The sequence below is a fragment of the Anomaloglossus baeobatrachus genome, chromosome 1 (genome assembly GCF_048569485.1).
Source record: "Anomaloglossus baeobatrachus isolate aAnoBae1 chromosome 1, aAnoBae1.hap1, whole genome shotgun sequence".
Classification (NCBI taxonomy): domain Eukaryota; kingdom Metazoa; phylum Chordata; class Amphibia; order Anura; family Aromobatidae; genus Anomaloglossus; species Anomaloglossus baeobatrachus.
In genome coordinates this window covers 665,900,844-665,916,190 of record NC_134353.1, presented here as the reverse complement: position 1 = coordinate 665,916,190, position 15,347 = coordinate 665,900,844, and the positions used below count along the sequence as shown (strand labels likewise).

The following is a 15,347-nucleotide window of genomic DNA, read 5'->3' as shown; positions in this document are numbered from 1 at the left end:
AGAGATCAGCGCAGGCCCGGGGCAGAGATCAGCAAATCTTCAGCTCACAGCGTTTACCTGTCCCGCTGGCTGCCGCAGCCTCGCCACCTCAGCCGCTGTTGCAGGAGTGTAATGAGGTCTCAGAGTGATGACCTCACCTCCTGCTGCACGGCCCAGCGATGACGCGCCGGCGCCCTGCTCTGCTCCAATGACCCTGCCTCCACTACAGCACATGGCTAATTTGCATGCTCCGCCCCTTCGCATACAAATTAGTCATGTCTGGTAGTGAAGGGCCCCGCTGCTGCTGCTGTTGTGACTGGGGCCTGGTGAAGAAAAGGGGCCCGTCCTGCCTGAGGCTAAAGATAAGCATTTACCCCGGGCCTGGCCGGGCCCCCTCTCTTTACCGGGCCCCCTACACCAGGCACAGTAGTAATGCCTTGATGGCGGCCCTGGGTGCCGCATCTAGGTGGGGAATGGATGAAGAGGACTACTGGTCCCCATCCCACCTGATTAGGCAGCTGTTGAATGAATGGCTTTGAACAGTTTACATAACTCTCAAAAATATGAACCAAATCACCCAATGTTTAACACTATACATTGTGATTTACCTTACACAAATAAAGCATGGTAAATAGAGCGGTCACGTCGGTTTCTGGTGGAGGAGATAAGTGAATTGTCGATCTACTGGAATTCTGACCACCTCTTCTGATTATTGGGCCCAGTGCGACAACACGTTTGCGTTATGCCACAACGATATCATCAAGCCAGGCTCACAAATCAGAAGATTTGCCACGGTATTTGGCAATCAGGAGCCAGTTCGCAGGGCTTCCATCTTTTGGCCATGCTCTATTGACGTGGCCACTGGACCAGGGTCCTGCAAATCAATTTGCTCATCCCTAACAAAAAAAACCCTGTTTTTTGGAATTATCAAAGATTCCTAACTTAGTGGGATATATATATAATTTAGTAACTATTCTTTTTTTCTTCATTGATGAGCTGTTATAATATTCCCTATTGAGGGGAACCCACCTATGTGAGCATCACATGAGTATGTGGTGTATAGCTGTCGGACGTGAACAGTAATATTCTCATTTATTTACAAGAAGCAGAGATCTTGAAAACCAGAGAACTGATACAGAAAGTATATTGTAACACTGTTTAATGCACTATTTTACCATGAATAAGTATAAAACAGAATTTCTTTGTCGCTCCATTGGGAGACCCAGACAATTGGGTGTATAGCTTCTGTCTCTGGAGGCCACACAAAGTATTACACTTTAAAAAGTGTAACCCCTCCCCTCTGCCTATACACCCTCCTGTGGACCACGGGCTCCTCCGTTTTATGCTTTGTGTGGAAGAAGGCACACATCCACTCATAGAAAAAAAAAAAAAAAAAAAAAAAAGATTTCTCATACATAGTATGACGGATGGAAGAAAAGAGGTCCCCTATGGGGTCCCCGGCATGCTCCCTTCTCACCCCACTATGTCGGCGGTGTTGTTAAGGTTGAGGTACCCATTGCGGGTACAAAGGCTGGAGCCACATGCCGTCTCCTTCGCCATCCCTTATGCGGCTCTGGGAGAAGTGGGAGCCTCACCGGTCATTCACCTGCTGAGACCGTGCTCCATCCGCAGCCCCTGGTGGAACCTGCTGGACCGGAGCGTTTTCATCCCCAGGGACCGGGCCCTGCACCTTCAAGGTACTCTGTGTCCCCATGTGGGGACGGTACGGGGAGAGAGGTCGCCTTTCTCCCCAGTAGCGCCGTCCGTTGTTTTTTCATCAGACTTCCGCGCCGACCGTGCCTGCTTGTCGGGCACGGCCTTAAATTTAGTCCCCGGCTTCATCGCAGCCTAGTCGCGAAAAATCCCGCCCCCGGGCCTGCCTGTCAGGGGTAAGGGCGGGATTACCGACAGAGGGCTGGAGCATCTTTGCATGTCTCCCCTCCCCTCTAATGGACCACTATGGGGCGTCCAGATTCCCGCCTTTGGCCGGCGCCGCCCATGGCTCCACTCCCCCCTTGAGAGCTCCGGCGGCCATGTTTAGCATTCTGCCGGTGCATGCTGCAGCTGCACAGCTCTACAGCTCCAGGGGACCCACGACAGGGAATCTGGAGGACACCAGCGGTTGGTAAGCCGCACCGGTCACCCGGTGCTGGTTCCCCTAGGGTGCCGTTTTTTATATATATATATATATATATATATATATATATATATATATATATATATATATATATATATATATATATTATATATATTCGGAACGGCTGTATAACCCTTTCCCATATACCCTCAGTGGTCGCTCTCCTAAGGGACACTTATTGCTTACAGCATGTCGTCCACAAGGAGCAAAGCCCCTAAGGCACAGGTTTTTTTCGCAGCCTGTACCTCTTGTGGGGCTATGTTGCCTGCGGGATCCACCTACCCTCACTGTGATCAATGCTTGACTTTTGCCACGCTTGCTCAGCCGGAGCCTCGGGCACTTGTGGGCCCCTCGGCTCATGTAGATCCCCCTGCTCCTCCTGAGCAGGCTGCAGGGACAGAGTCACAGTCCTTGGCCTCTTTCGCTGAGAAACTCTCAGTCACTTTCTCAATCCATTGCACAGTCTATGGACAAATGGTCATCTAAGCTCCTTGAGGCATTGCAGTCCAGACCGGGCTCTTCACAGGCACCGGCCCCTGTTAGTTTGTCTCCTCCAGGGCCTTCTCGGTCCGCGCCGCAGCGCGCTCCCAGGATAGCCCCTAGGTCCCAGGCGGAGGACTCATGCCCGGATCGCAGTCCCAGACCGGCTAAGCGGCCTCGCTGGGACTCTTCCCCGGCCTCCTCACGCTGCTCTGGATCTCAGCTTGAGGACTCTCAGGATGACTAGGCGGACGTGGGAGCTCAGGGCTCTGACCCTGACTTCGCCCTCAACCTTGATACCCCTGATGGGGACGCCTTAGTAAATGATCTTATTTCGTCCATCAACCAAGTGTTGGATCTCTCTCCCCCGCCTCCACCTGTAGAGGAGTCGGCTTCTCAGCAGGAGAAACACCAATTTCGATTCCCCAAACGTACGCGCAATACGTTTTTTGATCACTCTAACTTCAGGGACGCTGTCCAGAAGCCCAGAGCGGTCCCGGACAAGCGTTTTGCTAAAAGGCACACTGACACGCGTTATCCCTTTCCACCTGAAGTCGTTAAGGGCTGGGCACACTCTCCCAAGGTGGATCCTCCAGTCTCTAGATTGGCTGCTAGGTCCGTTGTGTCTGTTGCCGATGGCTCATCCCTGAAGGATGCCACTGACAGACAGAGCTCTTGGTGAAGTCTATTTATGAGGCCACGGGCGCGTCTTTCGCCCCGGCCTTTGCGGCTGGGTGGGCTCTCCAAGCAATCTCGGCTTGTCTGACTGAGATTAATGCTGTCACACGGAATTCTGCTCCGCATGTTTCTTCCTTGACCTCTCAGGCTTCAGCTTTTTCGTCCTACGCCATGAACGCCGTCCTGGACTCCGCTAGCCGTACGGCTGTAGCATCCGCTAACTCCGTGGCAGTCCGCAGGGCCATGTGGCTGCGCGAATGGAAAGCAGACTCTGCTTCCAAAAGGTTCTTAACTGGTTTGCCTTTTTCTGGCGAACGTTTATTTGGCGAACGATTGGATGAGATTATTAAGGAATCCTCGGGAAAGGACTCCTCCTTACCCCAGTCCAAACCTAAGAGACCTCAGCAGAGAAAAATCCAATCGAGGTTTCGGTCCTTTCGTCCCTCCGCCAAGCCCCAATCCTCTTCGTCCAACCGGCCGGAGAAAGGCCAGAGGAACTCCTATGCGTGGCGGTCCAAGTCACGCCCCCAAAAGGCCGCAGGAGGCACTGCCTCCAAGACGGCCTCCTCATGACTCTCGGCCTCACCTAGCCACATCCTCGGTCGGTGGCAGGCTCTCCCGCTTTGGCGACGCCTGGTGGCCACATGTTCAAGACCGGTGGGTGAGAGACATTCTGTCTCATGGTTACAGGATAGAGTTCAGCTCCTGACCTACGGCTCGTTTCTTCAGAACCTCTCCACCCCCCGCACAGGCCGACGCACTTTTTCAGGCAGTGGACGCCCTAAAGATCGAAGGAGTTGTGATTCCCGTTCCCCTTCAGGAACGTGGTCGCGGATTTTACTCCAACTTGTTCGTGGTGCCAAAAAAGGACGGGTCATTCCGTCCCGTTCTGGACCTCAAGCTGCTCAACAGACATGTGAGAACCAGACGGTTTCGGGTGGAATCTCTCCGCTCGGTCATCGCCTCGATGTCACAAGGAGACTTCCTAGCATCGATCGACATCAAGGATGCTTATCTCCATGTGCCGATCGCACCCGAACATCAACGTTTCCTGCGTTTCGCCATCGGGGACGAACACCTCCAGTTCGTAGCATTGCCCTTCGGCCTGGCGACAGCCCCACGGGTTTTCACCAAAGTCATGGCATCCGTCGTGGCGGTCCTGCACTCTCAGGGCCACTCGGTGATCCCCTACTTGGACGATCTCCTAGTCAGGGCCCCTTCTCGGGTGGCGTGTCAACAAAGTCTTACCGTCACTCTGGCGACTCTTCAGCAGTTCGGGTGGATCATCAATTTCCCGAAATCCAAGTTGACGCCGACCCAATCACTGACTTACCTCGGGATGGAGTTTCATACCAAGCCAGCGTTAGTCAAGCTACCGCGGGACAAACAGCTTTCTCTGCAGGTGGGGGTGCAATCACTTCTTCGGAGTCAGTCACACCCCTTAAGGCGCCTCGTGCACTTCCTGGGGAAGATGGTTGCAGCTATGGAGGCAGTGCCGTTCGCGCAATTCCATCTACAACCACTCCAATGGGACATTCTTCGCAAATGGGACAAGAGTGCGGCTTCCCTCGACAAGAACATCTCTTTCCCTTGCAACCAAAACATCACTTCAGTGGTGGCTCCTACCCACATCTCTGTCTCGGGGAAAATCCTTCCTACCCCCAACCTGGGCCGTGGTCACCACGGACGCGAGCCTGTCAGGTTGGGGAGCGGTTTTTCTCCACCACAGGGCTCAAGGAACCTGGACTCCGATAGAATCGTCCCTTCAGATCAATATCCTGGAGATAAGGGCAGTATATCTAGCCCTATTGGCTTTCCATCGGTGGCTGGAGGGCAGACAGATCCGAATCCAGTCGGACAACGCCACTGCCGTCGCCTACATCAACCACCAAGGCGGCACTCGCAGTCGTCAAGCCTTCCAGGAAGTCCAGCGGATTCTGCAGTGGGTGGAAGCCACAGGCTCCACCATCTCCGCAGTTCACATCCCGGGCGTAGAAAACTGGGAAGCAGATTTTCTCAGTCGTCAGGGCATGGACGCGGGGGAATGGTCTCTGCATCCAGACGTGTTTCGAGAGATCTGTCGCCGCTGGGGAACGCCGGACGTCGATCTCATGGCGTCACGACACAACAACAAGGTCCCGGCCTTCATGGCACGGTCTCGGGATCACAGAGCTCTGGCAGCGGACGCTTTAGTCCAGGATTGGTCGCAGTTTCGACTGCCTTATGTGTTTCCCCCTCTGGCGATGCTGCCCAGGGTACTACGCAAGATCAGGTCCGACTGCCGTCGCGCCATTTTCGTCGCTCCAGACTGGCCGAGGCGGTCGTGGTATCCGGATCTGTGGCATCTCACGGTGGGTCAACCGTGGGCACTTCCAGACCGCCCAGACTTGCTGTCACAAGGCCCGTTTTTCCATCTGAATTCTGTGGCCCTCAACCTGACTGTGTGGCCATTGAGTCCTGGCTCCTAGCGTCTTCAGGGTTATCTCAGGATGTCATTGCCACCATGAGACAAGCCAGGAAGCCAACGTCCGCCAAGATCTATTACAGGTCTTGGCAAATCTTCCTATCCTGGTGCGCTGATAACGGCTTTCCGCCATGGCCGTTTGCCTTACCCACATTCCTTTCATTCCTACAATCTGGAATGGACAAGGGTTTGTCCCTCGGCTCTCTCAAGGGCCAAGTATCGGCGCTATCCGTGTTTTTTCAAAAGCGTCTAGCCAGGCTTCCGCAGGTCCGCACGTTCCTGCAGGGGGTCTGCCACATGGTCCCACCTTACAAACGTCCGTTGGAACCTTGGGATCTTAACAGGGTCCTGACTGCTCTTCAAAAGCCGCCTTTTGAGCCGCTGCGGGATGTCTCTCTCTCCCGTCTTTCGCAGAAGGTGGCCTTCCTGGTGGCAGTCACATCACTTCGGAGAGTGTCTGAGCTTGCAGCACTGTCATGCAAAGCCCCCTTCCTGGTTTTTCACCAGGGTGAGGTGGTTCTGCGTCCTGTCCCGGAATTTCTCCCTAAGGTGGTATCCCCTTTTCATCTAAATCAGGATATCTCCTTGCCTTCCTTTTGCCCTAATCCAATTCACCAGTGTGAAAAGGATTTGCACTCTTTGGATCTAGTGAGAGCACTCCGGTTCTACTTGTCTCGCACGGCGCCCCTGCGCCGTTCAGATGCGCTCTTTGTCCTTGTCGCTGGCCAGCGTAAGGGCTCTCAGGCCTCCAAGTCAACCTTGGCTCGGTGGATCAAGGAACCGATTCTCGAGGCCTACCGTACTTCTGGGCTTCCGCTCCCTTCAGGGCTGAAAGCCCATTCTACCAGAGCCGTAGGTGCGTCCTGGGCATTGCGGCACCGGGCGACGGCTCAGCAGGTGTGTCAGGCAGCTACGTGGTCTAGTCTGCACACTTTCACAAAGCACTATCAAGTGCATACCCATGCTTCGGCAGACGCCAGTCTAGGTAGGCGAGTCCTTCAGGCGGCGGTTGCCCACCTGTAAGAGGGGGCCGTTTTCGGCTCTTTTGATTGAGGTATTCTTTTACCCACCCAGGGACTGCTCTTGGACGTCCCAATTGTCTGGGTCTCCCAATAGAGCGACAAAGAAAAAGGGAATTTTGTTTACTTACCGTAAATTCCTTTTCTTCTAGCTCCTATTGGGAGACCCAGCACCCACCCCTGTGCCCTTTGGGCTGGTTGTTCTGTTGTGTACACATGTTGTTGATGTTGAATTGTTCTTTTGGTTCATGGTCTTCAGTTCTCCGAACATCCTTCGGATTGAATTTACCCTAGACCAATTTATAAGTTTTCTCCTTCCTGCTTTTGCACCAAAACTGAGGAGCCCGTGGTCCAAGGGAGGGTGTATAGGCAGAGGGGAGGGGTTACACTTTTTAAAGTGTAATACTTTGTGTGGCCTCCAGAGGCAGAAGCTATACACCCAATTGTCTAGGTCTCCCAATAGGAGGTAGAAGAAAAGGAATTTACGGTAAGTAACAAAATTCCCTTTTTTATTTATATAATGAACACATCATGTTTATTTTTTTGTGGCTTTTTGTTTTTGGGGGGGGGGGTACTTTTTAAGGCTGTGTGTCCACGATTAGGGTTCACAGTGTTTTGGATGCAGTGTTTTTCGCTGTGTCCAAAACCCTGCATTGTACAGTACAAGCACAGTGGATGTGATTTCTAGAAATACCATGCCCACTGTGCTTGTTTTTCCCCCACTGACATGCGATGCAGCTTCCTGAGCCACAGCATGTCAATTCATTGATGCGGTTATGTGAGCGTTCTCCACAGGAGAACAAAGAGACCGCAGCAGCCCTGATCGTGGCCACGGGCAGCTGTGGTCTCCTGCGGAGAGCACGCGTAGCCTCGCAGGAGAGGACATGCGTCCTGGATGCAGCAGCATGTCTGGATTTTGAGCACATTCCCTAACAATATAAATAAATTCTGTGCGTGTTTTATTAAGTAGGTCATTATTTGTTCCCTGCAGCAGAACAGCCCAGTAAGAAGCACAAAGGGGAAGATCTGGAAGACAACGAGATAGATGAGATGGAGACTGAAATTGGGCTTTTCGGTAGGAGTAGTTCCTCCACAAACCGTTCTGAAGCCAAGCAGAAGCCGCCTGCTGCAAAGGAACAGCCCAAAATACTTCATAATCCTCACAAGGATAATATAACTGTTTTTGTGAGCAACTTGCCCTTCAGTTTGTCTGATCCAGAGAAGCATCTTAGAAAAATATTCTCTGGCTGCGGGGAGATCACTCAAGTTAGAGTTATCTACAACAACAAAGGGACCTTCCGTGGATACTGCTATGTGGAATTTACTGAAGAGAAAAGTGCTCTGAATGCATTGAATATGGACCGACATGAAGTGAATGGGAGGCCCATGTTTGTTTCTCCTTGTGTGGACAAGAACAAGAACCCAGAGTTTAAGGTCAGTTTTTTAATGAAATGTATTGGGAAAATGTTAAAGCAAATTGTAAAGGTGATTCATGGTGACCAAACCCCTGGGAGAATGATTCTGAGCTTGGCGGCACGATTGCATCCACAGCCAGGAATACGTTTCTCTGCAACGCTCCCACGTTTCAGAGAAAATCTACTTTAAGGACCTGGCCGGAGACCATAGCTGGATATGAAACAAGTCCGCCACTACCTCAGGCCATGTTCTCTTTGTATCACAATGGGTGATTGATGGTTCTCTCACTAATCATGTAGAGTGGCGGTGGTAAAAGTGGGCTGGGGGTTGTGCCAGAAAACCCCAAAAGTCGCTAGTTTTTACTCAACTTGTTGCTTCAAAAATTTGCAATGTTTTTAGAATCCTGGTGTGAACACAATGAATCTGAGGTAAAATGTTTCACAGTTGTCTGCGGTAACCCATCACATGTAAATATAATCACAAAAGCTAAAGACCCAAAACCCGATATTGTAAGATTGAAGGAACAGCTGGAAAAAAATGGCAAACTAGAATATTAGACATTTCTAATGTTTCCTCCTACTTTCTTAGGTATTTAAGTACAGCACCGCTCTGGAGAAACACAAGCTCTTCATTTCTGGGTTACCATTTACTTGCACCAAAGAAGAGTTGGAAGAAGTATTTAAAGAGCACGGTACTATTAAAGAGATCCGTTTGGTGACCAATCGGTCTGGGAAACCCAAGGTGAGTATGCGCCTTATGCAAGGAAAACTCTGGCATTGATCTTGTTGTACACCGCTCTATGTGGCCTCCTTTGCCAGCATGACCAAGCATTCAGACAAAAGAACATCATACAGTTGTGTCTGTTTAACTCTGTTTTGTCTGGAATATGGCTTTAAATTCTATGGGCACCACCTAAACATATTATTGTATTGCATGTGATTGGTGGAGTTGTCCCCTTTCAATAAACCTTTACCTATAGAAATAGTGACGTGACAGAAAAGTGAGCTTTCTCCAGATGAGGTTCTCTGTCTCTGCCGCTGATCCTTTCTTTGATGTTTGGCTGCAGAGCTGACATCTCGTCGACAGCTTTGCAGCAAATCTCTGAGCTCAGATGTAGATGGCATAAGCAACTGAGCTCAGTGATTGACTGCAATGCTATTCATGTTCTGTTACGTGAGCAGCCAAACGACATAGACCTGGTCTTTTGGCTACTCATGTTATTAGTTTTTCATCAATTTGAAACTGATCCAGATTTTTTGCTTACGGGATCTGTGTCAATGGATGATTACTGGACATATGAACTTGCATATAGCCGAGGTGTAAACTGAGTTCACATGTTCAATCATCTGTTTGGAATGTATCCAGCAGCAATCCGCTATCATAGCAGGACAAAAAAAGTGGTGAAATGAATTTCTTAACATTGAACCTATAGAAAATAGCTATAATTTTTTCTTCCAGTTGAAACTGATCATTTTTTGCATACTAGAGCTGTTTCAAACAGATGATTACTGGACATAGAACTTAGCCATTAGAGACTCACTTGTTGGAGTAAGTACAGAAAAACATCAAGCAGCCTGTATTTTTTGTAATACATGATAGCTGCAGAAAAATAATGGTAGAAAATTTTCCATTCATCCAATACATTTTTTTTGGGTATTATAAGAACCTCATTATCCTTTCCTCCTTTTAGGGACTTGCGTATGTTGAATATGAAAACGAGACCCAGGCTTCACAGGCTGTAATTAAATTGGATGGTACAAAAATAAAGGACCATACTATTAAGGTGGCGATAAGTAATCCTCCTATAAGGAAACAGCAAGACAGTCAAGAAGCCGCTCGGTCAACAACTTCTATGGTTCCTCGACAAGCCTATGGAGCGTACGTATACAACTAAACAGTCAGCAAGGGACCTTCACCTTCTATCTGTAATACTGCTTTGGTGAAAAATACTCAATGGGAAATTACATTTTTCATATATAGAGCTAACTCACTAGCAATATATTAGATGTGCAATAATTCATCCCAGCTCAGTTGCATCTCTTATATTTTAACCTTTTTTTTCTTGACAGAAGATTCGCTAACCAATACAATAGTTTATTTATTGATTCATTTATTAAATAGTCAAACTGATGAATTTTTTTGTTTTTATGGGTTACTAGCTGTACTACCTGGCTTCGCCCAGGTTAATAACTGCTGTTAACAAAATAGAATGTATTAACAAAAATGTATTCTGCACACAAAAACCACAAAACAAATAGATATAAATGTAATTATTAAAAGGCAAAAACTAAGCTAATAGAAGCATTTCACAACATATATTTCAACACCACAGATATTCCACACAGATTTAAATAAATTGGCCAAGTAATGTGCTCCGTCTGTCTCTTTCCCCGTCTGTCTCTTTCCCCGTCTCCCCACCGACATCTTATTACCTCACATATAAGCTTCTTATACTATGAATGTCTTTTGTTCCTATAGCAACCAATCACAGCTCCTACTAATAACCTGTAGTTCCAGGCTCCATTTACTTTAATGAAGGCATGTTTTTTGGAGAGTAACTGTAAAGCTCGGGGTTAAATTTTCCTGTCAAAACATAGTCTACGACGTTCCCTGGGTCACATGAAGTGTCTGTGCAAAATTTTGTGATTGTAAATGCGACGGTGCGGATACACTTTTCGTTTCACTTTTTCCCCATTATGTAGATAGGGGCAAAATTGATTGGTAAATTGGAATGAGCGGGGTTAAAATTTCACCTCACAACATAGCCTATGATGCTCTCGGGGTCCAGACGTGTGAGTGTGCAAAATTTTGTGGCTGTAGCTGTGACTGTGCAGATGCCAATCCCGGACATACTGTACATACATACAGTTAGGTCCAGAAATATTTGGACAGTGACACAAGTTTTGTTATTTTAGCTGTTTACAAAAACATGTTCAGAAATACAATTATATATATAATATGGGCTGAAAGTGCACACTCCCAGCTGCAATATGAGAGTTTTCACATCCAAATCGGAGAAAGGGTTTAGGAATCATAGCTCTGTAATGCCTAGCCTCCTCTTTTTCAAGGGACCAAAAGTAATTGGACAAGGGACTCTAAGGGCTGCAATTAACTCTGAAGGCGTCTCCCTCGTTAACCTGTAATCAATGAAGTAGTTAAAAGGTCTGGGGTTGATTACAGGTGTGTGGTTTTGCATTTGTAAGCTGTTGCTGTGACCAGACAACATACGGTCTAAGGAACTCTCAATTGAGGTGAAGCAGAACATCCTGAGGCTGACAAAAAAGAAAAAATCCATCAGAGAGATAGCAGACATGCTTGGAGTAGCAAAATCAACAGTCGGGTACATTCTGAGAAAAAAGGAATTGACTGGTGAGCTTGGGAACTCAAAAAGGCCTGGGCGTCCACGGATGACAACAGTGGTGGATGATCGCCGCATACTTTCTTTGGTGAAGAAGAACCCGTTCACAACATCAACTGAAGTCCAGAACACTCTCAGTGAAGTAGGTGTATCTGTCTCTAAGTCAACAGTAAAGAGAAGACTCCATGAAAGTAAATACAAAGGGTTCACATCTAGATGCAAACCATTCATCAATTCCAAAAATAGACAGGCCAGAGTTAAATTTGCTGAAAAACACCTCATGAAGCCAGCTCAGTTTTGGAAAAGTATTCTATGGACAGATGAGACCAAGATTAACCTGTACCAGAATGATTGGAAGAAAAAAGTTTGTAGAAGAAAGGGAACGGCACATGATCCAAGGCACACCACATCCTCTGTAAAACATGGTGGAGGCAACGTGATGGCATGGGCATGCATGGCTTTCAATGGCACTGGGTCACTTGTGTTTATTGATGACATAACAGCAGACAAGAGTAGCCGGATGAATTCTGAAGTGTACCGGGATATACTTTCAGCCCAGATTCAGCCAAATGCCGCAAAGTTGAAAAAGTGGAACATTCTGCAATGGCCAAGTCAATCACCAGATCTTAACCCAACTGAGCATGAATTTCACTTGCTCAAATCCAAACTTAAGACGGAAAGACCCACAAACAAGCAAGACCTGAAGGCTGTGGCTGTAAAGGCCTGGCAAAGCATTAAGAAGGAGGAAACCCAGCGTTTGGTGATGTCCATGGGTTCCAGACTTAAGGCAGTGATTGCCTCCAAAGGATTCGCAACAAAATATTGAAAATAAAAATATTTTGTTTGGGTTTGGTTTATTTGTCCAATTACTTTTGACCTCCTAAAATGTGGAGTGTTTGTAAAGAAATGTGTACAATTCCTACAATTTCTATCAGATATTTTTGTTCAAACCTTCAAATTAAACGTTACAATCTGCACTTGAATTCTGTTGTAGAGGTTTCATTTCAAATCCAATGTGGTGGCATGCAGAGCCCAACTCGCGAAAATTGTGTCACTGTCCAAATATTTCTGGACCTAACTGTACACACATTCAGCTTTATATATTAGACTAGCTGTAGTACCCGGGCGTTGCCCGGGATAGTAACTGTCTCTCGCCCAGTCTCTGTATGTGTGTTGCTGTCTGTCTGTCTTTCTGTCTCTTTCCTTGTCTGTCTGTGTCTATGTCTCTGTCTCCATTTCTGTGTCTGTCTCTGTGTGTATCTGTCTGACTCTCTTTCCCAGGGCTGTCTCTTTTCCCAGGGCTGTCTCTTTTCCCAGGGCTGTCTCTTTTCCCCGGGCTGTCTCTTTTCCCCGGGCTGTCTGACTTTTTCTGTGTCTTACTCACACATAAGCTTTTTATACTAACAGTTTATTTTGTTCCAATAACAATCACTGACAGTTGCTATTTAGCTCCCACCTCCTTTCAGTTTAATGGCGGCAGGATTTTTAGAGAGTAATTGTAAAGCGCGGAGTTAAATTTTGCCGCCCAAACATGGTCTATGACGTTGCCTGGGTCACATGGAGCGTCTGTGCAAAATTTCGTGATTGTAAATGCGATGGTGCGGATTCTTTTAGCGGACATACACATACACTCAGCTTTATATATTAGATTAAAGGGTTTATATGGCCAGGACTTTGTAAATGGTTTTTTTTCTTTATTTTTTTTTAGAATGTGAGAGTGAAGTCAGTTTTGGGTTTTTTTTTTTTCTTGGGGGTTGCAGAAATTGTAAAATACTACTTCTGCCTTCTCTTGTTTGTGTTTTGCAAGTGACCAACGATTGCCCAATGCCCTGTGCACCTGTTACTCTAGAGCACCTTAAAAACACAGCTCTCTGGAATAAGGCCCACTCTCTGTACCTCCTGGCAGCTCTCTCAGCTTCACCCTCCTAGTTCCTATGCATGTCCATCACGCAGCCTAATATGTCATTTCTGCTTTGTATAAGAGTGTAGTAATATAGTACGTGAGATTGTAGAGTAATTGGCTGCCATAAAATTGTACAATGTATAAATAATGTGCACAGAATCTTGTGTATTCTCCGTAGTGCAGCTTCACTTTGCTCTCCTCTGCTTTCTACTGGCAATTGCTGCCAGGGAGGAAACTATCACGAGCAAGAGCCAGATCCAAAATGGCACTGCAGGTAGTTCATAAATTGCACATAAGCTGTACACAAGCCACTACAGTATCTTTAATACTAGCCTATGCTGCAGTAGAGAGGCAAGAAAGAGAAGTGCTGCTTGAGTGCAGGCTCACTATGCATCTCTACCCTGGGCTATTCTATCTTGATACACATCTTTATCTTTTATTGCTGACATATAGGGAACTTTGTTAAACATTTAAAATAATTCTGTTTATTTTTATTAACAGGAGGGGTAAAGGAAGAACCCAGGTGGCTCTCTTACCCCGATCTCTGCATCGCCAGAATACACCAAGCACCACAAAGACCGAAAATGGTACCCAGCAGACACCAGAGGGTTCATCCGGTGATGGAGGAGAGCCCCGGAAGATGTCTAATGCTGACTTTGCCAGGATGTTGCTTCGGAAATAAACTGGGACCTGTGCAATGGGGAAAAATGTGAAAAAGACTGCCTTTTGTGACCTTATACATTAGTGGAGCTGAAAGCAGCTGCAGCAAACACTTGGACTGCAGGTTCTGCCTAGTCAGGCTATATACGTACAGTTTGTTTTACAGGTTGTTCGTTTTTCTAGGTCCTTTACAGATTACCTTTTACGTTTTAATAGTGCAGACTTTAGGCTTCCTTATTTCCCTCATATTGAGGCAGGCAAGGCAAAGTGAGGGTAGCTTATAATGGTCTGTCGGGGTATGTTTTTACACCTGTTGTTACAGAATGTCTATTGATCGCACTCCGTTGCAAAAGTTATAGAGAAACGAGCCCAGATATGGGCATTTTATATGTATTCCCCACATTTCATGCATTGTTTTCCCTGTGAAATTTACACTTCTTTTATGTTGGTTAAAACTGGATTAAAGCACTTGCTGTACTCTAAAGCCAATCTAAGCCATGTGCAGTCAGCAATTCTGTGAGCACTTCTGCTTTTGTGACACTTGAATACACTGTCCGAGGTACATAGTGGGGAATGGGATATATTGAATGACTACTGTGGCTCTTTGTAGTATTGGGACAATATCATTGTAGAACCTTATTTTGCTCATTTCAATTTTCGATTTAACTAGTACTGAGTGAGACCTACCAGAGGAAAAGTTAAAAGTGCCCATTAGTATACACTAATGTATTCTAAAAGCTCTTAATTTCTTCTAAGAAAAGTAAATGTGCACCTTGTGATATGTCACACGATGGTATTGGAGAGGTCCGATGTGGCTGCAACAGGCTTTTAAGTTTGATTCTGACTTATTCAGAAGAGACACGTTTCAGCCCTTGACTTAGGGTACCTTCACACTTAGCGATGCAGCAGCGATCCGACCAGCGATCTGACCTGGTCAGGATCGCTGCTGCATCGCTACATGGTCGCTGGTGAGCTGTCAAACAGGTAGATCTCACCAGCGACCACTGAACAGCCCCCAGGCAGCAGCGACGTGCAAGCGACGCTGCGCTTGCACGGAGCCGCCGACTGGAAGCTGCGGAGACTGGTAACTAAGGTAAACATCGGGTATGGTTACCCGATGTTTACATTAGTTACCAGCGCTGTGTGCAGAGAGCAGGGAGCCGCGCACACTGAGCGCTGGCTCCTTGCTCTCCTAGCTGCTGTACACATCGGGTTAATTAACCCGATGTGTAATGCAGCTACATGTGCAGAGA

The 15,347-nt window shown here is 47.4% G+C and overlaps 1 protein-coding gene across 2 annotated transcripts in view; it reads left to right on the top strand.

Moving 5' to 3' along the window:
- SART3 (spliceosome associated factor 3, U4/U6 recycling protein) overlaps positions 1-14,972 on the top strand; it is a 108,471-nt gene extending 93,499 nt beyond the window's left edge. The window contains exons 16-19 of one of the 2 annotated variants that reach the window (XM_075341708.1): positions 7,752-8,191; positions 8,762-8,914; positions 9,864-10,051; positions 13,936-14,972. In XM_075341708.1, the coding sequence (XP_075197823.1) occupies positions 7,752-8,191; positions 8,762-8,914; positions 9,864-10,051; positions 13,936-14,116 (962 nt within the window). In that variant the 3' untranslated portion in view covers positions 14,117-14,972. Of the gene's footprint in view, positions 1-7,748; positions 8,192-8,761; positions 8,915-9,863; positions 10,052-13,935 lie in introns of both variants that reach the window. The other variant, XM_075341707.1, reaches the window with a different exon arrangement.
- Positions 14,973-15,347: the final 375 nt, after the last annotated feature.